Source organism: Myiozetetes cayanensis, unplaced genomic scaffold, assembly GCF_022539395.1.
Source record: "Myiozetetes cayanensis isolate MyiCay16 unplaced genomic scaffold, myiCay2020 scf5-8, whole genome shotgun sequence".
NCBI lineage: Eukaryota > Metazoa > Chordata > Aves > Passeriformes > Tyrannidae > Myiozetetes > Myiozetetes cayanensis.
In genome coordinates this window covers 1,319,393-1,344,989 of record NW_026087742.1, presented here as the reverse complement: position 1 = coordinate 1,344,989, position 25,597 = coordinate 1,319,393, and the positions used below count along the sequence as shown (strand labels likewise).

At 53.2% G+C, this 25,597-nt stretch overlaps 2 protein-coding genes across 3 annotated transcripts in view; one reads left to right on the top strand and one right to left on the bottom strand.

Moving 5' to 3' along the window:
• RAB6A (RAB6A, member RAS oncogene family) overlaps positions 1 to 15,659 on the top strand; it is a 32,859-nt gene extending 17,200 nt beyond the window's left edge. The window contains exons 3-8 of one of the 2 annotated variants that reach the window (XM_050333510.1): positions 1,177 to 1,230; positions 2,908 to 3,013; positions 4,850 to 4,961; positions 5,371 to 5,464; positions 9,924 to 9,990; positions 12,531 to 15,659. In XM_050333510.1, the coding sequence (XP_050189467.1) occupies positions 1,177 to 1,230; positions 2,908 to 3,013; positions 4,850 to 4,961; positions 5,371 to 5,464; positions 9,924 to 9,990; positions 12,531 to 12,595 (498 nt within the window). In that variant the 3' untranslated portion in view covers positions 12,596 to 15,659. Of the gene's footprint in view, positions 1 to 1,176; positions 1,231 to 2,907; positions 3,014 to 3,086; positions 3,193 to 4,849; positions 4,962 to 5,370; positions 5,465 to 9,923; positions 9,991 to 12,530 lie in introns of both variants that reach the window. The other variant, XM_050333509.1, reaches the window with a different exon arrangement.
• Positions 15,660 to 19,160: 3,501 nt separating this feature from the next.
• PLEKHB1 (pleckstrin homology domain containing B1) lies at positions 19,161 to 24,956 on the bottom strand. The gene is made up of 7 exons (XM_050333511.1): positions 24,867 to 24,956; positions 23,716 to 23,778; positions 23,143 to 23,295; positions 22,214 to 22,316; positions 21,351 to 21,390; positions 20,553 to 20,658; positions 19,161 to 20,463 (listed from the first exon to the last, which is right to left on the bottom strand). The coding sequence occupies exons 2-7, from the start codon at positions 23,750 to 23,752 to the stop codon at positions 20,327 to 20,329; spliced, it is 576 nt and encodes a 191-aa protein (XP_050189468.1). The 5' UTR covers positions 23,753 to 23,778; positions 24,867 to 24,956; the 3' UTR covers positions 19,161 to 20,326.
• Between the last annotated feature and the right edge of the window lie 641 nt (positions 24,957 to 25,597).

Genomic DNA, 25,597 nt, shown 5'->3' with positions numbered 1-25,597 from the left:
AAGCAGGAACGTGTTTCATGGCTTGGTTACAGGTGGTGACGTTCTGGATACCCTGAACTGAGAGAAATCTGTTCCTGATGCATGTGAAGGTTTTTTTAGGGGGGTGGGAGGAGGAGGAATGGGGGGGAAAAAAAGGCAAAATGTGCCTGTTTTGTTGCTTAGTGTCTGCCCAGGGATCTTGTTTCAACCACAGCAAGGAATATGAAGGGTTGATAAGAAAAATTCAGTCAAGGCATCATTGATGGGTGTCTGGTTTGGGTGTTCATGGAGTTATTTTAGTGCCATTCATCCATGATGTCATCACTGAGGGGGAGCCATAAATCCTGTTTTTTATCTGGAAAAAGGAATCAGTTCACAAAAAAAAACCCAGTAATTTGGCCAAACTCACAGTGAGTGTTGGTGTCAAACCAAAACACACGTTTTTCAACGCCCAGGATCCCGTGGAGAATTCCAAAGCCAGGGTTTAATGATCCCAACCCGGGACTGTGGTTAAACTGCAGCTGGAGGTGAGGTCAGGGATGATTCTGAGCTGGGGATTGACAATTCTCATTTTGGGAGATATATTTATTTGGAAGCTGTCATTTGAACACGGGGGTTTGCGTTCAGCTGTTCAAGATAGAAAGCTGTGCTTGATCAAATCCCTGCTGGAGAAAGTATTTAAAATGGATTTAAGAAGCAGCTCTTGATAGCTGCTTGACTTTCCTTAAAACATTTGTTCAGGATGTCCCCCAGGAAGCTCCCAGTGGTGTCTGGAAGTTTGGGGGGTGCAGTGAAGACGAGCCAAGCTTTAGTTTTTAGGGGCTACATGTGCCCACGTGTTGGGGAAGATTTCTGCCCCAATCTGAGGGGAAAAAGGGGGAAAAAAATCCATGAAATACTTGGCAGTGTGCCCACAGCCACCTTCTGGTCAAGCTAGGGGGCATTAATTCGGGTCATTCCTAAAGAACTGTACGGATTAAACTGTCAATATGCATAAATGGAAGTTAATAACCTTTAGTACTTTAAGAATTCAGGCTGGCTGTGGAGATATTTAAAGAAATGGCTCGTTGAATGGAGCTGTAAGCCAGAAAAGCAGCCTGTTTTTTCCTGCAAGGTGCTGATTTTTCCCCTGGAAATCCCCTGCAGGTGTCCTGCCATTTGATTTAAGAGCCCTTGGTTTTTCTCCTCTCTCCCCAGGCAACAATCGGCATCGACTTCCTATCGAAAACCATGTACCTGGAGGATCGAACAGTGAGTGAGCTTTTGTTGTCCTTGCACGGTGGGGGTGAGGAGCAGCATCTGCTCTGAGACCACTCGGGAGCACAGCCTGAGCCTTCCATCTCCCAGCTGCTTCCAGGCTGGCGAGTGGGAGAGGCAGGGAATCACCATTGGGTTCCTCCCGGGAGGGCCCTCGAGGGCCGTTTGACAGCAGCTCTTTGGTGTCACCCTGTGAGAGAGGTGGGACAGGGACCTGGAGGGGTGCAGACTGTGGGAATCCACACCCCTGATGCTACAAAAGGATAAGTTTTGATGCCACAAAAAGGATAAAATCTAAGATTGCCAGATGTGGCCAGTTAATATTGCTCGATTAGAAGGAGGGTGGTAACCCACAAATGATCCCTGGCTCCCAGCCTGGGGCAGCCCTGGCTCCTTGAAATGAGATCACTCCTCTTGTGGAAGCAAAGACGGGGTTTAAAATGAGCTCAGGTCCTTAATTAAGGAATTCAGCTGCCGAGCTGTTGGCAGACACCAAGCTGGGCAGAGCTGCAGGAGCTTTCCTGGGAGTTGTGAACCCCTGGGAAATGGCATTGCACGGGAGGTGCCCAGGGGGGGATGAGCTTCCCGAACCCCACGTTGCTTTTGGGGTATCCCGCCTTTTCTCCCAGCACCTGGATGGTGAGAGACGTTCAGCCCCACCTGTGTGCACCTCACTCCGCAGTTTGGGGTTATAGGTGGCGTTTTATCCTCCTTGGAAAACTGACAGGAGCAGATTTTCCGGCTTTTCCACCAGCAGCCCGTCCTTCAGGCTGCTGGAGGTTGCCTGTGTGAGACCCGAGGAAGGACTAGAGCAGAGCACGGGACTCCTGCGTGGGGAGAGTTCATGGAATTGTAGAGTCATTTACGTTGGAACATCCCTCTAATTCCATCGAGTGCAGCACTTCCAAGCCCACCCCTAACCCCTGTCCCCAAGTGCCACATCCACAGAGCCTGTGAGCCTTTCCATGGGTAGTGGTGGATCCACAGGCCTTTTAAACCCTTCCATGGATGGTGGTGGATCCACAGGCTTTTGGAGCCCTTCCATGGGTGTTGATGGATCCACAGGCTTTTTGATCCCTTCCATGGATGGTGATGGATCCCCAGGCCATTGGAGCCCTTCCATGGGTGGTGGTGGATCCACAGGCTTTTTGATCCCTTCCATGAGTGGTGATGGATCCACAGGCCTTTGGAGCCCTTCCATGGATGGTGATGGATCCCCAGGCCTTTGGAACCCTTCCATGGAAGGTGATGGATCCACAGGCTTTTGAACCCTTCCATGGAAGGTGATGGATCCCCAGGCTTTTTGAGCCTTTCCATTGAAGGTGATGGATCCACAGACCTTTGGAGCCCTTCCATGGATGATGGTGGATCCACAGGCCTTTGTAGCCCTTCCATGGGATGGTGATCCCACCATTTAGCCATAGTTTTCCCGCTGATCCTTGAAAGCCAAGTGATTTTGCTGCCCAGGGGGTCATTTTTCAGGCAGCTGAGCTCCTTGCAACCCCCCCTGAGTTTTTCCCGCAGCTGATCCCTCGGGAGACGTTCCCACCAGGAGCCAGCGCCCCTGCATGAGTTCCCCCTCCCTCCCTTCAGCCTCTTCCCCACGCTGAACCCTCTCCCCTCTCTCCTTCTCGTGGCACTCTGGCTCTTTTAACTCTCTCCCGCCCACAGATCAGGTTGCAGCTGTGGGATACCGCGGGGCAGGAGCGTTTCCGTAGCCTCATTCCCAGTTACATCCGCGACTCGGCCGCTGCCGTAGTAGTTTACGATATCACAAGTAGGTATTTCTGCACCGGGGGTCGACCTGCCTTTGTGCTTATTTTTCTTGCTTGTCTGACTGATTTTGTTAGGTACGGTTGCAATTGTGGGACACAGCAGGTCAAGAGCGGTTCAGGAGCTTGATCCCTAGCTACATTCGTGACTCCACTGTTGCAGTTGTTGTTTATGATATCACAAGTGAGTGGGGGGAATTCTGCATTTCTAATCCTCTCTGCCCCTTCCATCCCCTTAGCTTTAGCTTTGCATGTCCTCTCACATCATATCTGCTTGGTCTTCGTCCCGGCATGGAAATAAATGTGGTTTGTTTTTGGTTTTTCTCTCCTTGTTTTGCTGCTGGTGTAACGTATCAGTGTCTCACAGTAACATCATTTTAACCCTCTCCTGCTCGGGTCACCTCGAGCCTGCCTGCTTTCTCTCATCTGCCTCTCAGCCATAACCTCACTGTGATTTTGGGTCTTCATGGAGATCTGAATTTCCTCAGTTGGAGACTTTTTCGTAGCTTGCTTCACTTCATTTACCCTCTCCCACCGAAACACTCTGGGAATGGGCTGGCGGGGCACACGCATTAACGTCCCATTTCCCCTGGAATTTGTCACCCTCGATGTGTAAAACTTGCCACCAAGCCCCTCCCCCTTTAACAACTGCTCTCTCATTTCTTACTAAGGTATGTACATTTTTGTCAACTAAAAATATTAGCGCTTTCTCTCAACCCTCCTCCTCCTTCTGTCCCTCCCCCTCAGTCCAGGCAACCCCTTAACTTACTGACAGAGAGCAGGAACTGTGTTTTAGGAGAGCTGAATTCCAGGCTGAGAGCAGTGGCCTAATTCTACACCAGGGCAGGAGTGCTTTGATTTATAAATACTAGAAAATTACAGAAGGAGTCAGGGCTTTACCTAGAAAAGCCTTAATTGTTAAAAATACCACTTTCATTTGAGCTACAATTACAGGTGAAATTTTTTACTGACCTGGCAAATTCAACATTGCCGAGTGGTTAAAGAGAAGAATTAAGGCGCTGGCAGATGACCAAGTCTTGGCTGTCTAACACAAAATATAACTTTGCAGTAAAAGCCATTAAAGAAATCAATATTTTGCAAGAACTGCTGCAGAACCGCCCCCCCTCCCCTTCCCCTTTTTAAGTACTAAAACTACTTTGGCAGCTCAGATGCTCTTTGTGTAACACTGAGCTCCGTGGCAGCTTCCCTCCAACTCCTTTTTTCCTCGTGGGATTCAACTTTCCGAGCCCCACACAGCCTGAAATTCTTCCCTTGCAGCTCTTAAGGATGCAGCATTAAATTAAAAAGCCTGGGAAAAGGTTAAATTTCTCTTGTCTGCTTCTGTGCAAGTGATTTGGAAGTTGTCCTGAAGGCAAGTGCTCAGTGCCCCAGGAGCTGCTGGTGTGTTGTATAACCCTGGGATTCCCTGGGGAAATAAAAGGTGATTAAAGTGTACAGGATTCCTAATTGGGATTGAGGACTTTGGAGGGAGCACAAGCCACGAGCAGAAGGCAAAAGTCAACCCCCCTGTCCTCTAGAGAAAATAGTTTCTGTTTTATTTGGTAAACAAAGGAGCTGAAGCACAGGGAGAGGACTCATTTTAGATGCTGTCAGGGGCCAGTCAGAGATGGGCTGGCTTTGAATCCCCTGTAATGAAGCACCTGGAATTAATGCCACAGTTTTCCCATCCTGTAGTGGGGGGGGGGGAGATCGAGGGTTTCACTTGCCGGGTCTTCATCCCAATTCCACAGAAGTGGAGCTTTGGTTTCAGGTGCCAGCTGTGCTTCCTAGGGCTGTGAGGGGTTCCTGCAGTGATAATCCTCTCCACTGTTCCCTGATAGATGTAAACTCCTTCCAGCAAACAACAAAATGGATCGATGACGTCAGAACGGAACGGGGCAGCGACGTCATCATCATGCTGGTGGGGAACAAAACAGATCTAGCAGATAAAAGGTATGGAGGAATCATTAATTTCACTTTTTCACTGCTCTTCTCACTCTGCAGCTGGTTTAGAAGGGGGTTTTTGAGTGTGTTTTTGCTCCCAAAATGCTCGAGCTCGTTTTAGTTCTTGATTTTAACCCCCCTTTCTTGTGGTTAAACTGAATTTCCAGCAGCAAAATTTGGTGTTAAACCAAGCTTTCCAGCTGGGAATGAGTTGAGAAACCACTACCAACTTGTTCAGGAGAAAACAGAGTGTTAACTCCAACCTGCACCAGTAAATGAATAAGCTGATGACAAGGGTTTATTCTTAATAAATCTGCTCAGAAGGAAATGATAGGTGCAAATATGCTTTCAGAACTGCAATAAATCTTCATTTTCAAGAGGATTTTTTTTTTCCCTGACTCTGTGTTGTCTCCCCCAGACAAGTGTCCATCGAGGAAGGAGAGAGAAAAGCCAAAGAGTTGAATGTAATGTTCATTGAAACTAGTGCAAAAGCAGGATACAATGTAAAACAGGTGAGTGGCTCCTGCCAAAATCCCTCCATGTGGGACCAGGACTTCCCTGGACACTGGGAAAACTTGGACAGAGGGATATTTGTGGTCCATGCACAGCAAGTTGAGTGGAGTTGAGTTGTCGGCTGAGGTTCAGGAGGGATCCCTGACCTTGGGACTTCTTGCCACGTGATGGAGGAAGCTTTGTGAGTGCAGGATCATCCATTCCTGGATTTCTGGTAATCCAGGTTTGGTGTTTGGACTGCAAGGGAGCCAGAAAGTTGGGGAAACGCAGGTCTGAGGGCTGTTCCTGATCCCCTTGCAGGGAATGAACCACTCCAGGAAGAGCCTGGAACTGGGATTCCCACTCTGCTGGGAGGCACTGGATGTGGGAGCAGATGTTCCTGGACAGCCAAAGCTGTTTGTTTCTGGTGGATGACAAGCTGCTTTTGATGAGGAAAGCAGTGAAATGATGGGATATTGGGAAGGAATCCACCCCTGTGAGAGTGGGCAGGCCCTGGCACAGGTTGCCCAGAGAAGCTGTGGCTGCCCCATCCCTGGAAGTGTCCAAGGCCAGGCTGGAGCAACCTGGGACAGTGGGAGGTGTCAGAACTGGATGAGCTTTAAGGTCCCTCCAACCCCAGGCACCCTGGGGTTCCACGTGTTTGTATCCCTACATTATATTTTACAGCTGTAGATGCACAGTTGGTTGCAGAATGGTCCCAGGAGCTGCTAAAACAGGATTATAAACTCCTTTGTCCGTGACAGACAGCACTGAGGGGTCTGTTATTAAAATGTCCCTTGACTTGGTGTAGAAGCAGTAAAATTATTCGCTCTCTTAATGGAATAATTAGATGTCTTATCTCAGTGCTGAGCTCCAGTGCATTACCAGCCATGGAAGTGCTGCATTCCAGGCTCCACAATTATCCTGCCATAACACCGGCTGGTAATTAAGGTTTGGATCTTTGCTGCAGTCCTTAATGAGTGCTTAGAGCTGGGGGTGTGCCCTGGAGAGCAAAGACACGAGTTGTTATTCAAAAAGAGCTAAAAATGGGTTTTTCCTCTCAGTTCTGATCCTTGTTGCAGGCATGGATTGGAATTCTCAGGGATTTCAAAGATGCTCTTGTGCTGCAGAATGTTTGTAACTCTCAGTTTTATATTAGTTTAATAAGTGGTGGTTGGCACAATTCTCAGAGGATAAGACTTTTAATACCACTACTTACAGAGTTTCCTGTTTTCTTGCAGCTTCTCTGTTGAACTTTATGAATTTATTTTAACTCAGTAACTTATTTATCTAATTTATTTACCAACAAATCATCTCCCATGGCTACATCTGCTGAATGGACCCACTCCCCAGAAGATCTTCCACAATCTGAGTGCAAATCTGACCTTCCCACAACTGATAACTAAGAATACATTTTAATTCTGGAGTTAATTTTCCGAGTTAATTTTCCTCCAGGTTTTTAATTCAGGTGTCAAATTGTTTTTGATACAAATACAGTCGCATTTTGACTACCTAAAATGAACGTTAATTTTTGACTACATGAAATGGAGTTTTGTTTTTTGAATACATGAAATGGAATTTTATGTCAAAATTAAGATATCAGATATTAAATACTAATGTAAAGGGGAGTTTTGGAGTAGTTGGCGATTCACTGGTTTGTCACTTGGGTGCAGGCTCAGATTTAGGAATTAATTAACAGCTTGTGAGTGGAATTTGTGGATTAGGGAATATAAACTTTGTTTTGGAGGGTCTTTTTTTTTTTTTTTACCTTCCATGCAAAATTCCTGCCTGCCAGTACTGAAACTTCCCAGGAGCCTTCAGCTGGAGCACTGGATAACTTGCTTCATTTAATGCCTTTAATTCCTTCTGGCAGCCCTGACACAGCTTGAAAAGACTTTGGGATCCCTGCTCTGTCTCCACAGTGGGTATTTCAGGGAATCTCATTGTTGGCCCCTGCATTTCGTGCCCAGAATGTGTCAGGGTTCCTTTTGCTGCCCTGGGGAAGGAGAAGGGAGGGAGAGCCCTGGAATTCCTGCTTCCAGCAGTACCTGGCACATTCCATATTGGCTCTCCAGGAGCCCCAGGCTCTGGCAGAGGAATTTTCTCATGGCAGCAGCTGAAGGGACGTGGCCCCTCACTCACCCCGGGCTCTTTGTCCTCCTCTCCTTTGATTTCTGTCCCTGGGAGGGCCAAGAATTATTCCCAGAGTCGCAGAGGAGGAGAATTCAGGAGAGATTTTGGTTTGCTTTGCGTTGGTTTCTTGCCTGGCTTTTCTACCTGGGCAGGGATCTTCCTGTCCTTCCCATATCGCTGCAGGAGGGTGCCAGGGAAAACTGCTTTATCCTGCAGCCCCTTGTGACCCTGATCCCTGGGGATTTACTGCCTGGAGTGGGAGGAAAGGCACAGTTTGGTAAATCTCGATGTAACATAGGCGAGAGATGAGGGTTTTCCCCTGGGGTTTCATCAGCAAGGAGGTTGCAGGGAGACTCTGTGTGGCTCTTTTAGTCTTTCAGCTCTTGCATTTGGGGAGGAAATAAAAAAAAAGTCCTCAGTGCTCCTCAATGTGTGTGTTTTTATACCCACAGGGACATTTAAACATATCTGTGTGTATTTGCTCCCTGTGTCAGGCCCGGCGTGAAGGCAGCTTCCTAATCATCAGGAAGTTTCCCCTTAATTGGATTTCTCTCCACGTATGCTGTGGCTGATAAGCAGAAGGTTAATGAGAGCGAAAGTTGATTTTCTTAGTCGCCAAATTCCTATTTTTAGGCAGATGATTCGGGGGAGAAAGGCAGCTAAAAGCATGGTTTTATTCCTGGTCTCTTCATGTAAAGCAAGGATTAGGGTATTTTAAACAGCCTTCCTGTCAGCAGCTTGGCTTAAATGCAGCAACTCCAGTTGGTTCCATCAGCTGAGGATTTTTTAAGACTCCCCAACCCTTTCCCTCTATAAATTTCCCTCAGTGCTTTCTTTATATTGTACAGGGAATCAATGGAATCCCAGAATGGTTTGGGTGGAAGGGATGTTGAAGCTCAGGGACACCTTCCAGTAGCCCAGGTTGCTCCAGCCTGGCCTTGGACACTTCCAAACCTTCTGTGCCAAGGACCGGGTCAGAAATGCTCTTTAAGATTCCCTCAGTTGAGGAATCCACCTTGTGAGAATTTCCCGGAGGTTTTCAGGGAGCCTGGAAGGTTCTGGATCACGGCAGAGGTTCGTGGAAACAGAGAGGGATGCTGAGCTTTGTAACTGTGAAATTGGGGCCTGAAATGTCTCCCCAGCAGCATTTGGGAGCCAAACTGGTGTGAGCCCTTGGACACGGATCCAGAGGCTGCTCAGGTCCCCACATTCCTGATGGGAACAGGCTGGCAGAGCCTGGGCTCAGTTTTCTGTGGAAAGTGGGTCACTGGGAATAAGTGGTTTAGCTTCGAGTCATTTGAGGAGAGGCAGGAAAACGTGGAATAACAGCACACAGCAAGGCTGACGTCAGAGCCAAGCCTGGGCATTCTGGGATCCTGCACTGCCGTCGGGGTGGGAACACACGGAGGGATGGGGGTCTGGAGGGCTTGGAAGCAGCTGCTGTCCTGGAGCTCGATGAGCCAGAAGAACAGAGTAGAAACATTGTGTGTAACAGGGGAATATTGGAATATTTAATATTGGAATATGAAGGAATATTGGAGTATTTATGGCTGGGGCTGTGCTGGGTGCATCCCGATGGGATCAGGACTCTGCCAGGGCTGTTCTGCCGAGGGAAGAACCGATTAGGTGGTCATTTGATAACCCTGATGGATAGTAAAGGTGTTACCTGTCCTTCCATCCATCGGATCTGCACTGACCTTGCCCAAGGAACATGGAAAAGAGATCCTTGCTGTCCTTGTGTCGTTCCAACAAACTGGTCATGGCAGGGATCACCCTCAGCCGAAGGACAGCCCAGAGCCGGGCTGTTCCCAGTCAGGGGATGTTCTGGGATCAGGGAATTCCAGTGAATTCTTGTGCATTAACCTGTAGGCTGAGGAAAAGCCATGTGGTGGGAGCTCCAAGGCTGAGCCTCAGGGACAAACAGGAAATGCAGGAGAGGGAATCAGTCCCATTCCGTCCGGACTCTCGCCCTCCTCAAAGTGGAATAAAACTGGGAAGGGAGTTTGAGCCCAAACCCTGCTGGCAAACTGGAGCTGGTGAGGGGCAGAACTGCTTTGGGCTGGCAAATGCCAAATGGTTTTGTGCTTTAGACCCCAAGTGTGGACACGGGATAACAGTGGCTTAGGATTGGGCACATTCCTTTGTGTGGATCCCAGGGAGCCTCAACAACAGCAGAGACCGTGCCATTTCCAAGGAATAAAGGTTATATTTGGTGTCAGGCTTTTTTTGGGCTGAGCAGTGCAAACAGTGCTGGGGAGGAGGGGGGATGTGTGGAGTCATTGTTTGAACTGTATCTTCCCAGGGTTTGGGATTGTTTTCATCCGTTCCCTCTGCGGTTTCTTGCAGCTTTTCCGACGTGTGGCAGCTGCCTTGCCTGGCATGGAAAGCACACAAGACAAAAGTAGAGAAGACAGTATCCTTTATGCAGCTGTGCCAGGCATTCCCTGGAGGAAAACCCGCTGCAGCCAGCTTGTGGACATCCCAAAAACAGGGGGAATAGGGGCAAGTAACCTCCGAGCTTGGAGCACCGAGGGAGAAGGATTGGTGGGGTGGGAGGTTGGGATTGGGGGGTTGTTGAGGGGAAGGATGAGGGGGCATGGATGGAAGTATGGGAAGGTGCAAACAGAGCCAGAGGAATTCTTTGCTTGGTGTTTGAACGGGTTGGGTGCAAAGAGACCTGAAGGAAACCTCTGTGGCTCTTGCAGATCTGACTGACAGGATCCCAGAACAATCCTCCGTAGGTCCCTTCCCCAACCCTCCTGCTCACGGCAAGGCTCATCCCAAAATCTAGGCCGGTTTCTCAGGGTCACATCCAGGGAAACTCCGGAAATCTCCGAGGATGGAGATGCCATAACCTCCCAGGGCAGGCTGTGACAGTGCTGGAGCCCAGGCAGCATCTGCGTGGTGTGTGAGGGAGGAAAGGACTCAACTGATGGGACGAGGGCTGGAAAAGGGATAAAGGTCTCTGCATGACAAGCAGAGATGGCTGAACGGGAATCTCTTACCTGGCCAGGTGGGTGTGTTTGGAACAGGAATTTTTCCAGGGCTGTTGGTTTTATTTGCAGCTGGGAAATGGAGGAGAAATGAAGCCTTGGAGGAAGGACGTGGAAGGAACGGTAGGAGGGGGACGGGCTCGGTGCTGAGATTCCATCAGAGTGCAGGGAAGAGGATTTGGGAAGCTGAGGCACAGCTTTGTGCTGTGATCAGAACCTCCTTGTGCAGGTTCCCAGAAGGTTAATGAGCGACAATCTTTATTAATGAGGGGGGGGTAGAGTGCACAGGCTCTGTCAGGGAGTTTGATCACCGGGCTCCAAATGGCAGTGCAATGAGGGCACTTGGAATTGGCTTCCTGCAGCCTGCAGATAGCACCAGTGGGGGTGGATTTTCCATCAGCTTTTTTGCAGGACGTGGAGGGTTCAGGGATCTCAAACCACTCGTGCTGATGGAGCTGGCAAGGAGTCTCTGACTCAAACACCCAGCAAGTTCAGAGCAGCCAGATGGACCAAATATTTGAATTATTTGCCTCTTGTTTCCCTTCCCGTGTTTATTTTCTCCAAACCTCTTCAAAAGCAGCTTCAACCCCCTCCCCCCGAAGGGACAAGCTGGAAGTCCCAGCAGTGTGATCTCTGTGTTCCCTGATAAGGGAAACACTGGGGTTGGGGATTAGCATTCAAAGCTCCTCCTGGGAAGGGATCCTTGAGGTTGGAGCTGGAGGGCATCCGTTGGGAATGCGAGTGCTGCAGAGGGAGCAGCCTGTCACAGGTTCAGAGCAGGCAGCTCTGCAGTGTCCTTGTGGGATATCAGCTGGCACTGGGAGGAGGAGTTCAGGCTTTGCTGGCTGGTGGTGGGGTGAGCAGAGAGGTTGGACTGGAGCAGGGATGGATGGGAATGTTTGGGATGGCACATGGGGGGATTAGGGATGTGCACAGCCTGAGGAGGAACGGCCTTGCTGGAATGTGCTGCTGGGGCTCCTGACAGAGCACAGCATCCCTCTGGAATCATGGAATCACACGATGGTTCGGCTTGGAAGGGACCTTAAAGCCCATCCAGTCCCACCCCTGCCGTGGGCAGGGACACCTTCCCCTAGCCCAGGGTGTCCAACCTGGCCTTGGACACTTCCAGGGATGGGACAGCCACTATTCCAACCTTCTCCTGCCTGTCCCAGAGCTGAGTGTGACAGAGGGAAGTAATTGCCTGCTGCCTTTGGAGTAGAGGAGCAGGAGTTTGGGAAGGAAGGGAGCTGTCCCTTCGTGGGTTCCTCCAGGCTCCTGCCACCTCCAGAGCTTCCATGTTCTCCTGGGTGCCCGCTGCTCTCTGGGCTGGAATACTGAATTCCAGCATTGATTCCACACTGAGGGTTTCCAGGCTGGGACTGGTTCCCTCTGAACAAGCAACAGGACAAGAGGAAACAACCTCAGGTTGTGCCAGGGGAGGTTTAAGTTGGATGTTAGGGAAAATTGCTTCCCTGAAAGCGTGGTCATGCACTGGCACAGCTGCCCAGGGCAGGCATGGAGTCCCCATTCCTGGAGGGATTTAACAGCCCCGTGGATGTGGCACCTGGGGACAGCGCTCAGTGGTGGCCTTGGCAGTGCTGGGGAATGGTTGGACTTGATGGTCTTTGAGGTCTTTTCCAACCTAAATGCTTCTGTGATTCTGTGGAAGCAGTGATTAGGCCCTTCAGTGTATCCACACACCTTTAATTCCTGCAGCAGGAGATCCCTGGGATCACTGGGAAGAGCAGACTCTGGTCAGGGACAAATTTGGGGGCTGACATCACCTCTCCTGCGTATTTATCGTGGCCACGAGGGTGTGGTGAGAAACCTTGATCTCAGCCTTGCTTTGGAGCTGGGCTTCCCAAATCTTCCAGGGAAACACCGAAATTCCAGGGCAGTACTGAAAATGCCAGGGGAAACAGAGCTGGAGACCCGTTTTGCCTTAACTCCCTCCTTCCAGTGATTGACATAAAACTGGAAAAGCCTCAAGAGCAGCCTGTCAGTGAAGGAGGCTGTTCCTGCTAATCCCACGTGGCTCCCACCTTTCTCCAGAACATCACTGCTTCCCCCTCCCTGTCCTCTCCATTGACTGCAGTGTGAATATTGGCTTGAACCTCCCCCTTCCCGTGATAACGTATCCCAGTTCCTCATCGCTGCCTGTCTCGTGGAGATGATTATTGGCTTCACAAGCACACACACACACACACACACAGAGAAAAATGTCAGTGTCTTCATTATTTATAAGAAAAAAAAAAAAAAAAAGCCAAAATATCCCAGCGTATCCTAGTTATAACTTTAAAGGGGAAAAAAAAAACCAGGGAGATAAAAAAAAAAAACCAACAAAAAAAAAAAAAGAGACAAAAATAGGTACAATTTTCTTAATATTCGTTCCTTTTTTTAATATGTTATGAGACCGCACTTTGGAATCGAGGGCGACTGAGTAAGTTTGGGATTGGACTTAGATGGGATGTACGTGCAGAAGAAGGAGGCTTTGCAAATCTGACCCATGGGAGTTCTCTGAGGATCTGGGAATGCGTAGGCAGCGGGAATGGCAGGGGGAGGCGATGCGTGCCGAGGACCAGACCCTTCTCCTCGGTGATCCAACAGCAAATTAACCCCGAGCTCTGGATTCCCTCGAGCAGAGCGAGTCTGCCTGGTGTCCAAACCCCACCCCAGTAGGGCTTTGACACCACCACAAATGGTTTTGGACCCACTGCTGGAGTTGGGAATTCTGCGTTTCCCAGGAGGCGCGCTGGGAAATCCGGAGAGGGGCTCTCTGAGCGGGATGAGTGGCTTCTGGAGGATTTTTGTGGGGGGGATGGAGGGGGAAGGAAAAGGTGGATTTGCATTAGCAAAACACTTGCAGGAAACAGGGAAATAATGTTTCGAGTGCAAGAGGAGTTTTTAAGAGCAGTTGTTTTGGTTTTTTTTTTCCTTTGTAAGTAGAAAACACGGATGAAGTGAATTATTCCTGCCCGAGAGACAGGAACAAAACGTTCCAGGTGTTTGGAGGAGGAAGCATTTTGCTTCTTTTTTTTTTTTTCGCGCTTTTTTTTAGGGGAAATAGTGAAATCAGGATTGGCACTAAAACCTGCCAGAGCTGATCGAAACCTTGGAAATTTGGGAGAGAGAGAGAGAGAGAGAGGGGGAAGAGCAGGTGGCTGCCCCGGCAGAGAGGGAATCGCTCCTGCTTTTCCAGAGCGTAGGTCGGTGGGGGGAAGGGGGTGTTTACTTTAATCCTACAGAAATCTAGCTGAGGCAACTTAGATGGAAAGGGAGGGACTTGAGTAGGATGGAAACCAACTTCTGATTATGCAGATTTATGCCTTTATTTTTTAGCTTTTTTTTTTTATGTTCAGTCTTCCGAGTCGGTTTAGTTCGGTTCACTAGAGCTGTATAGTTTGGTTAAACAAGTAGCAATTCAGTTTTCTATTGAACTAAGCTTCCAATTAACCATTTTTTTTTCTTCTTTGATATTTATTTCTTGGCTTAATTTTTTTTTTTTTTTTACTCTGTTCAGTACTGATTTTGTGGTGGTTTTTTTTTTTTGGTTGTTTGTTTGTTTCCTTTGGCTGAGGAGTCTGTTGTAGAGCTTTTTTTTTGCTGGTGTTGCTGGATGTAGCTCCCCGAGACCCACAGAATGGAACACACTAGAAGTGCACCCTTTTAATCTTTACTAGTTCATTGTGAAGTTGCTGTGTAAGTTAATTAAAAAAAAAAAAAAGAAAATCAAAAAACAAAAACACACACCTGTAAATACCTTGTTTGCTGGGCAGATCTGGTCGAGTTGCAGGGAAGGAATTCCTGAGTCTGGGTTGCGATTGCTGCTTAGAAGGACAATTGCCAGGGAACATTCAGGCTCCTCCTTGGTTCTCCTTGCCCCTCTCCCTGCCACCTAAAATGGGGGAGAGGAAGGGAAGTCGTCCTCACCACCACTTTTCCACCGGGAAACGGGCATAAAAGAGTTGGAATTCTTCATTCCTGAGGGGCTCGTGCCCTGCCCTGGGTTTGTGGCAACTCTGCACAACAGTAACTCAAAAAGGCAGAACGAGATGTAAAAGTGCTTTTCTAATGCAATATTAAAGGCATTAAAGGAGTTTTTTTTTGACGTGGCATGTCTTGAAATAAACATCAATGATATGTGACAAAGGATCATTCTTTCTTTTTAAAAAAAAAAAAAAAAAAAAACCTGGCTGGGGGAAGGAAACCTGGCTGCTTTTGCCGTGTTGTGCTGTCCTTACCCGGGCAGAAATGCCTCACCCTGCTGCTCCTTCCTTGGCTCTCTTCTCCTCTGGTTCTTTGTGCAGCTTCTCCTGCTCCTCAGTTGGCTGTTCCCCACCGGCACATCCTTGGTTTTCTTGCTTCTGGTAGAACCAACCCCCTCTGCTTCCCATAGTCCCGAGCTTTAAGCACTGGATTTGCAAGGAGCTGGCTGAGCCCGGGGGGTTTCCCGGCTTTTCCCCGGAAGACCTGAGAGCAGGTTTGGCCATAATTCCCTCTAAACGAAGGCCTGGAGAGCAGCATTCCCACAGCTCCCCGGGGCTGCAGGAGCACGGATGAGGCTGTGCTTTGGCCCTTCTCCAGCACGAGGTCCCTCAGGGGTGTGCTCAGGTACGTTCTGATAGTCCTTGCTGATGGTCCGTGCTTAACATGCCCCCAGCCCTAATCCCGGTTTTCCAGAGAGAACACGCTTCCAAAGCGAGCACAGAAGCAACGTGATCTTTATATTTTTTCCTTTTGCACCACCTTGTCTCAGGTTTTAGTTTCCCTTTGCTCCTTGGGAACCGTGGGAACAGGCCTTTGGTGTGATTTTCGGGGTGAGGGTCTCGGCTCTGTTTCTTTTCCCCTCCCCGCTCCGCCCCGCTCGTTGTGCCGTCCCCATCACGCAGCTTTTCCATCCACACCTTTTGTCTCGGTAAAAGTAGTTGAAGAAATTGTGTAAGGAGGGAGGGGGGTGTGTGTGAAAAAAAGGTTCCTTTTCTTCGTGTTGGAATGTCACTGGTACCTCAGCTCTGTTTGGTAACGGCGACGACGACGAGAGATCGAATGCGTAGCGCTTGAACTAAATAAATACCTGTCTCGTTGGAAAGCTCTGGGTCTCTTCTCTCCATCACCACACAGGTGGGAGGTGCAGCTCCGGATTTGGGGGCTGGGAGTGCCGCAGGAGGAGTTTTTTTTAAGGGCAACAGGAATTTTTTGGGGGGGGTTTCTTCGCAGAGGGAAGACGCGGAGTTGTGTGTTTGCTGTTCCTTCCGGTTCCACGCGGTGTCTCTGCCATTTTCCAGCTGTGCCTTGTCGGACCTTTCCCGCTCTTGACATCCAGCTGTTCCCTTTCCAAGGGCCTCAGCTTCCCAGGACACAGGTGGACTGACCCCACCTTCCCTGAGGAGGATCCTCCTTAAGCCTTGGAGCTGGGCAGGCGGGGCCGGGGAGGTGAGTACCAGTAACAGATGCTCGTGGGTGGGTTATCCTTGTCTTTGCTGGAGGAGAGAATCGTGGGATCACAGGATGGTTGGCTTGGAAGGGAGTCCCAACCTGCTGCCATGGGCAGGGACAGCTTCCACACAGGTTGCTCCAAGCCCATGGTTGGTAGAGATGGGAATTCCCTGGATTCGGTGTGGGAACACTTGACATCCCAACCTCAGTCACTTGGTGAAGGACAGTGGATGAATTGATTGGGAAACTGGGGGGGATGTGCTGGAGTTTGGGAATATGGGAAGAGCCATGTGGGGACAAGTCACTGGAGAAGGTTTTTGTCACTGGGGGGAGCTTCTCTTCCTTGTACTTGGTGCCTCCAGGTCCTGGGAGCCTTCGGAAACCCCACATTCCCCTCTGAGCTGTGGGTTTGGGATGGAAGGAGCCGACTGGGATAGCGGAGGGTGGTGCATCCAAAGGGTGACAGTCCCAGTTCCTCTTTGGAACTGAGCCTTGGGGCTGCCACCTCAGACGCTGGTATCCCAATTTCCCACCTCTGAAGGGGGGCTGGATTAAACTGCAGGGAAAGGGCAGCTGTGGAGCAGGGAAAGGGCGGGGGGGGCCTCCCGGTGGGTCGAGCTCTGCTCCCAGCCCTGCTCCAAACTCCGACAGGGAGCGTCTGGCTCGGCTTGGAATTTTTGCCGGCTGATGGGATCAGCCGTGATTTTTCCAGGCTGGAGCATCCCCAGCATCCTCCTGGCGGCGTCTGCAGAGCCGCTGCAGCCGCCGGCGCCGTCCTCTGGCTGCAGCTGTGCTTCCAGCGGCTGGGAGCGGAGCGCGGGGGCTCTCCCGACCTGCGGCTGCAGCTCCTTTTTCCATGCTGGGCATGTCCCAGCTCCGGAAGGAAGATAAATGGGATGGGCAGGCTGCGGCACAGGCAGCTGCAAACACCCGGCCCTCTCCTCCCAGCTGCATTCCCTCCTCCCCTGCCGCTCTCCCGGCTGCCTGAGCTGGGATTTCCAGGCTTGGTCTTCACCAGTTCAATGGATCTTCCATCAATTTAATTGATTTTTCATCAATTGGCAAAAAAAACCCTTATTCCCCTCCTCTGCCCCTTTAACCACCTTTCCTTTCCCCACCCTGAGCAGACAGCAAAGTGGCTTTTCATAAGAAATTTGGGATCCTCTTTTAGGAGCAGGATGTAAATGCCGGGCACGGGCATATCAGGAATGCAAGCTCAGTGGAATTGCAGTGCCGGGAGCAGCTCTACCCTTCCCGGGAGGAGGAGGAGGAGGGAAGGGCTGAAGGCAGCTGGATGATGGTGCTCCTACTGCCCCACAGCTCTGCCTTGGGGTGCTGTTCCCAAATTTTCCGGGCAAGGGAGAAAATGGGATTGATTGATTGCTGCTGGTGGTTTGGCACTGGCCTTTCCCACGTTTATCCGAGCTCGGGGAGAAATCTGAGTGGAAGTGTGAGGGTGGAATTGGAGCTCCTGTGGAAATTCAAGGTTTGATCCTGACATTTCCTGAGCTGCTTGATTTCCAGGGAAGTGTGTTTGAATCTTCAGCTGATTTCAGTGCTGTGGGATATTGTGGGATTCATCATTCCAGGCAGCTTGGGAGCATGTTTGGGCCTGTGAATCCTGCCGTGTCCATCCTCGTTTCCCAGGGGTTTTGGAGTTGTTCTGAGCTTTGCTCAGTGTTTGGATCTTCGTCAGCTCTCCCTGCTGGGAGAGAGGAGTCATGTGAGTCTGGATTGCAGCTGGGAATGGAGCAGCTCATCCCTAATTTCTGTTCCTCAGCGCTGCTTCTCCCTCTGATCCTGCCCGGCAGCAGCACCCAGAGCTCCTGGGAAGCCCCTTTCCTGAGCGGAGCAGAGCCCAGTCCAGGTGTTTTTGTGGAATGTGGTTCTGGTGTCTGTGCTTCCAGATGGATTTTTGAAGCGTTTACCTGCTCCTTTGTTCAGCTTCCTAGAGCAGGGCCTGGCTGCCATCAGCTCTTCCCACCGGAGTCGCTGCTGGAGGCACGTGTGGATCCATCGCTGCCCTTCCCGTGGATCGCTCCGTGTCCCTGGGTCTCTGGGAGACCGGCACAGCGGGAGACAAGTGGGATCAGCCCTGGGATGTTCAGGTACCACGGGGAAGGGGAGTGTGGGAGTCTGAGCTGGGGGCAAAGGAGCTCTTGCAGCAGCTGGACGTGGCCCGGGAAGGAGGGAGGATTTCTGGTCCTGACGGAAAACTTCCGGATGTTTCCATCTCCGGGTGTGTCTCACCTGGGATTGGGCACCTCGTTTAGTGAATTGGGGAATGGTTTGGGTTGGAAGGGTTTAAATTAGATGTTAAGAAGAAATTCAGCCTTGGAGCTGAACTACCCCTGGCTCTTCCCAGTGCCTCTGGGAGAGATGGGAGATGGACACAATGGGCAGGGACAAGGGACACCTCCCACTATCCCAGCTTGCTCCAAGCTCTATCCAACCTGGCCTTGGACACTTCCAGGGATTCAGAGGCAGCCCCAGCTTCTCTGGGCAAACTGTGCCAGGGCCTCCCCACCCTCCCAGGGAAGAATTCCTTCCCAGTATCCCATCCATCCCTGCCCTCTGGCAGTGGGTGTTGGATCAGCACCCGAGGTGGTGACAGTGGCTTGGACATGGAGAGGGCAGAAGGGATGAAGGCACGGGGGGTGTGTGTGGCTGGATCCTTCTCCTCTCCTGCCCTTGGGAGCTGATGTTTATGCAGGGATGAACACAGGGATGGCAGTGCCTGTCACTGCCCTGGTCCCTTCCCAGGCAGAGACGCCTCATCCCACAGATCCGGGATGCAAAGGAGCTGCTCTGCCAGTGCAGGATGGTGGTTCCCCTGCACAGCAGCAGGATTTTTGGGACAGCTTTGTCCCTTCTGTGCCTCTTTGGGGTCTTTATGGCGTGTTCAGGGGCTGGTGTGGGATCCCTGGGGATGCTCCAGCCCCAATCCTGTGAGGAGCTGAGGTGTTTTGGAGCCTTCCCACTGCCCTCGGAGCTCCCAGCTGGAAAGGCAGGGAGGCAGAGTGGCACAGGAGACAGGGGAGCTGCTGCTGCGCAGCTCTCCAGGGGGACCCAACCCTTCCCACCCTCTGGAATGGCCCAGGCTGAGCAGCCCCCACCCCCCTCCTCCTCCTCCTCACTGACCACGGGCCAGGGCTGGTTTTTCGCTGCCTTTATTAGACCGCAGAGGGGGGTCGTGTTTTTATTCCCTTCCCGGGAGCGGATGCAGCAGGAGGGAGGCAGGGAAGGCAGGAGAGGATGAGGATGTGTGTGTGGGGGGGTATCCCAAACCCCCCGGGTGCAGGGATGAGCTGATCCAGGGCTTTGCTGGCAGAGCTGGGTGCTGGTGTCACTGGTGCTTCTTTATCCAGCTGTGGGGTCTGTTTGTAATTCCTACGTTTGTTTAATGTCAGTGCTGCCTCCGGGATAAAACCTTGGCTGTGAGGGTGATGCTCAGCAGCTGCTCCTCACCCCCTTCCTTTGCCATTCCCTGTGCTGCCCAAAAAAAACCCAGGAGCTGCTGCTTGTCCCCAGGCCTGACCACGTGTGTCCCCTCCATCCCAAATCCCTGCTGTGAAGTTCCCGGCTTGGCTGCCAGAAAGGATCCCTGGTCCCCCAGGGAGAGCTGCCCTTCTCCCCCTCCCAAAAATCAGGGTGCTGCGTGTCCCTCCCACTTGGCTGGGATATTCCCTGGGCTCTTCCCACCTCAGTTCCCAGGGGTTTAACTCCAGTTCCTGGGGTTTTGCACCATTTCTCCAGCTTGGCTGGGCCCAGGGGACCAGGGTAGGGCTGGAAAGGGGTGGAAATCCTGCAAAGGTTTTCATCCTCCTTAATCTTTCCCCCCTCTCTTGAGCATCCCCTTGGCTGCCCCTTGTGTGCTCCAGTGCTGGAGCCTCTCCCAAAAAAAAAGCCCTAGAAAGCCTCTTCATGGAGTTCACCCAGCCAAAAACAATCCAGCCACTTCCCCCAAATTAACTCCCCACTGCTTGCTCCCAAATCCAGGTATTTGTGCAGCCAGCTCCCTGTGGAGATTTGGGGGGAGGAGCTGCACCCCCCTCTCCTGCCAGCAGCTCCCAGGCCCTTTCCCGCTGGGAATGGGATGCTGTGGAGTTCTGGGGTGGGTTTCAGGGGGGCTCTGAAGCACTGGGGGTGTTATTTAATGCAGAAGCTGGGGCTGGCGGGAGGGCGGGCGTGGGGTCTCTGCCCCCCAGCATTTTGTGGGGGGTGCTCAGGGCAGGTTCCAAGCCAGGGGTGAGTTAAACTGGGCTGAGGGGAGGGGGAGGCTGTGACCCAGTTTGGGGTGGGGTGGGGTGGGGGTTGCTCCTAAAACCAGCAGGGCATCCACATGAAGGAGCCCAGGGCGGCGCCGGTGGCCGCCCCCGCCAGCAGCCCCAGCGCCATCTGGTCCCCGGACACGCGGTACGGATCCTCCCGCACGATCACGTGCGTCACCCCGGGACCTGCACGGCAAAACAGGGGGTGGGGGGTGAGCCGGGGGGGTAGCCACCCTCCTGGCACCCCCCCCAGTGCCACCAGCAGGGCCACCCACCTCCGTACTGGGGGCCGTAGTGGCCCGAGCTGATGTAGGCGGTCTGGTGCGAGTCCAGCGGCACCGTCTGGTAGTAGTCGTCGTCGTAGGGGTCGTACACGTGCACCTGGGGCAGCAGGGGGTCAGCAGGGGGGCTCCCCACGGGGGACGGGGCCTGAGCTGCTCGGGGTCCCCTGGGGGGATCGGGATGGGGCTGAAGGGCTGGGGCAGCCTGGGCTCAGGATCGGCATCGTCTGCCCCTGCTCAGCCACCCACGGTCTGCTGCCCGGCACTCTGAGCCTGCCCTGGCACCTTAGCAGTGTCCCTGGCACCTTAATGGTGTTCCTGGCACCTTAACGGTGTCCCTGGCACCTTAACGGTGTTCCTGTCACCTTAACGGTGTTTCTGTCACTGTAACAGTGTCCCTGTCACCTTAACTGTGTCCCTGTCATGTTAGCTCTGTCCCACCACCCCAACTCTGCCCCATTCCCCTTAATGGTGTCCCGTTCCCTTTAACTCTGAACCTGTCACCTCAACTCTGCCCCCATTCCTCTTAACAGTGTCCCTGTCACCTCAGCTCTGTCCCACCATCTCAGCTCTGCCCCCGTTCCCCTTAACTGTGTCCCCATAGCCCTATGTCCCCTGTCACCTCAACTCTGCCCCATCACCCTCCCCCACAGCAAGGGGTCCCCTCAGCTCTGTCCCCTCCCACCAGTGGTGACATCCAACACTTCCCCCCTTGTCCCCTGTGGCTCCAGGGACTTCCCTCCCTGTGCACGAGGGGTCAGCCCTGGGGAGTTGGGGTAACCAAAGCCTCACCGGGGTGGATTTGGCCTCCAGCACAGCCATCTTCCAAGCACTGCAACAAAACAGAGGGACTTGGATTTGGGGGGAGCTGGGGGGGTGGGAATTGTCCCCGTTCCTCCCCCAGGGACCTGGATGTGGCACTAATCCCTAATTCCCTGCTGAGGAGCGCTGGGATAACAGTGGGGACGGGGAGGTGCCAGGAGGTACCAAACACCACAGGGCGGTTCCTGGGAATGGGCTCAGCTAAAACCAGGAATATGGCATCCAAATTTAGTGGGAAAAGCAGGTAGTGGGAGAATTTCCATCCAACTGGGGCCAAGCTCAGTTGATCAAGCTCAGCTTGGCCATGGCTGAACTCTCCCTCCATCCCAGCTCAGCTGAAGGTTTCCCACTTTTAATTTTTTCTAATTAAAAAAAAGCTCTTATTAAAAAAAACCAAAAACAACAGTTTTATAAAAATAAATTTTTAACTTAATTTCCCTTTTTTTTTTTTTTTTTAGGAATCAAGAGAAGGGGAGCACTGCTAAAAAGTGGGGGTTTGCCTAAAGCCAGAGGGGACTTCACGTTCACACTGTTTATCCCCAGATACCAATGGAAACCCTTTTCCAGGGATCCTCGGTCAGGCCGAGAGGGGATTTCTGATCCATGAGGAGAACCCACCCCACGGGGGATGGACTGCTCAGAAACAGCTGCTTCTGCCTCGGGATCATCCAGCGGGAAACCCAAACCTCCTCCTGCGCCTTTCACCCTCCCCGTGAGTGGGTTCGAGCGAGCGGGGGCTGTGGGGTGGGGTGGGATGTGGCGGGAGTGGGACAGGGCTCTTCCCAGGCTGGGATAACCGGGATGAGGAGGGCACCGAGGGGGTCGCAGCTTACACGGCGTCGTCCTGGCTCTCGGCGCACAGCGTGGTCTTGGAGCCGTCCCGGAGCACCACGGTCAGGAGGCACTCCCGGCTCCTCCCCTCGGGAGGCTGCACGTCTGGGAATGCAAGGGGAGGGATCAGCCTCAGCCAAGAGCCAGGACCCTCCCTCCCTCCCTGTCCACCCCCGGGCTCCAAATCCCCCTGGCACAAGGGCTGATGGATGCAGCGTTAAATAACTGCACTGGGGGATCAATCTGGGTTCTGTCGGGATCCCAAGGGTTAAAAGGAACACGAGGAATGAGCTGGTGGGCAGACACCTCCGCCCACAGGGCAGAAAGGGCGTGGAAGGGCAGGAAACTGCCACAAATGTGCCACAAATGTGCCACAAATGAGCTGCATCTGCCTCGAAGCTGCCAGAGCGCACCCCAATTCTGTAGGGAGGGGAGACGCTCATCGCCGGATTGGCACCACGAGCTCCAGCAAGACCAAAATCTTAAATCCAGGAGGCTCCTGTGCCTTGCCCTGTTTTCCAGCCTTGGGGTGAGCCACACAAAGCTTTGGGATTGTGCTCCCACGGCAGCTCCAGCCCCAGAAGGGCTCTTTGTGCAGTACCCGTGGGCTGTGGGGCCCAGCCAAGCCGGGCTTTGTTCTCCCTGTTTGTGCGAGACGGAGACGGATGAGTCAGGAACGTGGGATCGTGTTTGCAACAAGCACAAACCAGCAGGAGAGAGTTCCTCCTTCCTTCCCTCCTTCCTCGTGGAAAAGCAATGGGAGAGAAGATGCAATGAGCATCTCCTGGGGGATGGCTTGGGAAAGGAGTGAATGAGGCAGGCTGGGCTCGTTTTGGGGTGCCCTGGATGTGCACGGGCAGAGCAGGATTTAGAAGGGTCGCAGCCACCCGGGAGCCCTGGGATGGGGTTGGGAATGTGGGGCTTGGCTCACCCTTGCACTCCCGGCCGATCCGGACGTCCCGGCAGCTGAACTTGACGTGGATCCGGCCGTCCATGTCCCGCTGCGTCTCATCGTGGTAGTAAACCAGGCTGCCATCCAGGTACAGCACAAACCAGTTCCTCTTCCAGCGGCGCAGGATGGAGCCTGGGGGCACGGGAGGGGGTGAAGGACCCCAGTGATCCCGCTGGGATACAACCGGCTCGCCCCCGTGCCATCCCCCAGACCCGCAGCCGCTGGACACCTGTGCCTGGCACGGGCACCCGGACCACCGTCACCAGGTGGCTTGGAATTCCAAGGGGCTGCCAAAAAAAGCCATCAGGGCATCTTGGAGCAGCCCGGGAAGGGCTCCAGGCCCGGACACGCGGCCGTGTGTCCGTTCCCGCGGCCGCGGCCCCTCTGCCCGCTTACGTAAATCCCACAATCTCCCTGCCGTGGATTAACCGCCCAGGTCGGGGCTCCTCGTGTCCCCCCACTCCCCGCCTCTTCCCCAGCATCCCAGAACCTCTCCAGGTTTTTTTTTTGGGGGAGGGCTCCCAAGCTGGAAAGCTGAAGGGTCGCACTTACTCTGCCGCCAAAGCCAACCGCTCTTGACCAGCGCCATGGCTGCCCCAGGGCGTCCCGGATCCGCTGGCACGGGAAAAATAACGGGGTTAAAACAGCAGCTCCTGCCTCTTCCCACGGCTCTCACCTCCCTGCAGCCTCCGGCAGGGAAGCGGGATGGGGACACACTCCTGTTGCTCCTGGGTTTTTTTGGGGGGGATGAGCTCGGCGCGCGGGTTAATCGGGGTTAGGCGGCCGCGGGATTTCGTCGTGCGGGAAACGTCGCGAAGGCAGGAGGAGGAACTCCAGCCACCTTGCTCTCTGCCTCTAATCCCATTGGGATTTAGGGATTATCAGCCCGTGGAGGTAAGTGGAGAAATCCGGGCCGTGGATGCAAGCAGGCAGTGTGGCTCCCCACGGCCCTGGTAACTTTCCACGGGCAACGACACCTGCACTTGTTTGTTTTCCCTGCCCCGGTGGGAATTAGTCCATAATAAGGCCATGAAGTCATCGCTCCCCAGGTCCCCGAGCAGAGCCAACATCCCAGGGACAGGCAGGAGCTGTTCCCTGGCCATGCCCTCCCCTCCCATCCACGACTCCGCTGGGAATCCCAGTGCTGGGAGCTCAGCACCCCCGGGATGGCCTCCAGGACCGCCTGGATGGATCCCCCCCGGGTCTGGGGGCACAGGAAGGCACAGCCCCCCTTTCCCACTGCCCCCCAGTAACTCTGGGTTACCCAACGCCTGAATCCCTGAGTATCCACATGCCCTGGAAGTTTGAAGCCTGGCACCATCACCCCTCCCTGCTCACATCCCTGGGAGCTCCCAGCCCATGGATACACCTCCATCCCTTTGGCACCCTCCCGGAGCTCTCCCCATCCCTCTCATCCCTATCCCGCCCTCATCCCGCTCTGCTCGCAGCCCCTTGGAGCCCACATCCCACATTCCCCTGGCACCTTTTCCCGCAGTACTGGCACCCCCGGGCACTCCCACTGCCCCGCTGCTTCCCATCCCCGCTATCCCCCAGCCCCTGCTCTCCCACCCCCAGTATCCCCACCCGCGGTACCTCCACCCCTCTATGCCCCATTCCCGATCTCCTCCTTCCCCATCTCCCAATCCCCGGTCTCCCCATTCCCGGTTTCCCCGTTCCCGCGGAGCTCCCCGCGCATCCCTCACCGGGCGGAGGCGTTGGATGCCCGCTGCGGGATGCGCCGCTCTCCGCTCCGCTCCCTCCTCCCGGCCCTTCCCGCCCGCGCGGATCGCCGGGAGCTGTAGTCCAGGGCCGGCATCCCAAAAAACTCCCCCGAAGCAGGGAAAAGCGCCGCTTCCCAGCGGTTTATCCCGGAAAAACCAGGGGTGGTGCCGCCCGGGGAAGCGCGTGGTGGATCCGGCGCCTCCCCATCCCCTGCGATCCCGTCTTTCCCTCGGGAGACGGAGCGCATCCAGGGATGCGGGTGCCCTCGGGAGGGGGCTCCTGCCCCACGCAGAATGGGAATGGGGAGAGGAGGTGCTCGGGGGATGCGGGATTTCCCTTCCCTTCGCCTTCTGAGGAGGCGTCTCCCGCCGGGAAGCACAAATTGGGAACAACCCAACGTTTTAAGCAGCCAAGCGCTCGTCTGGGTTAAATTTCCAAGCGGAGGGAACAATCCTCGGGGTCAAAATCAAGGCATTCTGCTGGAATTAAAACCATCCCTGGCCCTGGAGACCGGTGGGGTCAAGTCCCATCTGCCCAAAGGGCTGGAAAAGCTCCTGGGATGACAGACACATTGTTGGAACCCTCCCCCCTGCTCTGGACAGCAGAGGCATTCCCAGGGAATCACACGGGCATTTGTGGGAGCCTGCAGGATCTCTGTGTGGATAAGGGTGTGCTTCTGTCAGGAAAAGCCTGGGGTGGAAGTCCAGAGTGT

What these genes read in the sequence shown, in the direction of transcription:
- PLEKHB1 (XM_050333511.1), bottom strand. Translation starts at nt 23,752, where the DNA reads ATGGCGCTGGTCAAGAGCGGTTGGCTTTGGCGGCAGA. An exon ending in TGGAGGCCAAATCCACCCCG is followed by an intron (nt 20,659 to 21,350) that starts GTGAGGCTTTGG and finishes CTGCTGCCCCAG; the next exon opens with GTGCACGTGTACGACCCCTA. An exon ending in CTACGGCCCCCAGTACGGAG is followed by an intron (nt 20,464 to 20,552) that starts GTGGGTGGCCCT and finishes TTTGCCGTGCAG; the next exon opens with GTCCCGGGGTGACGCACGTG.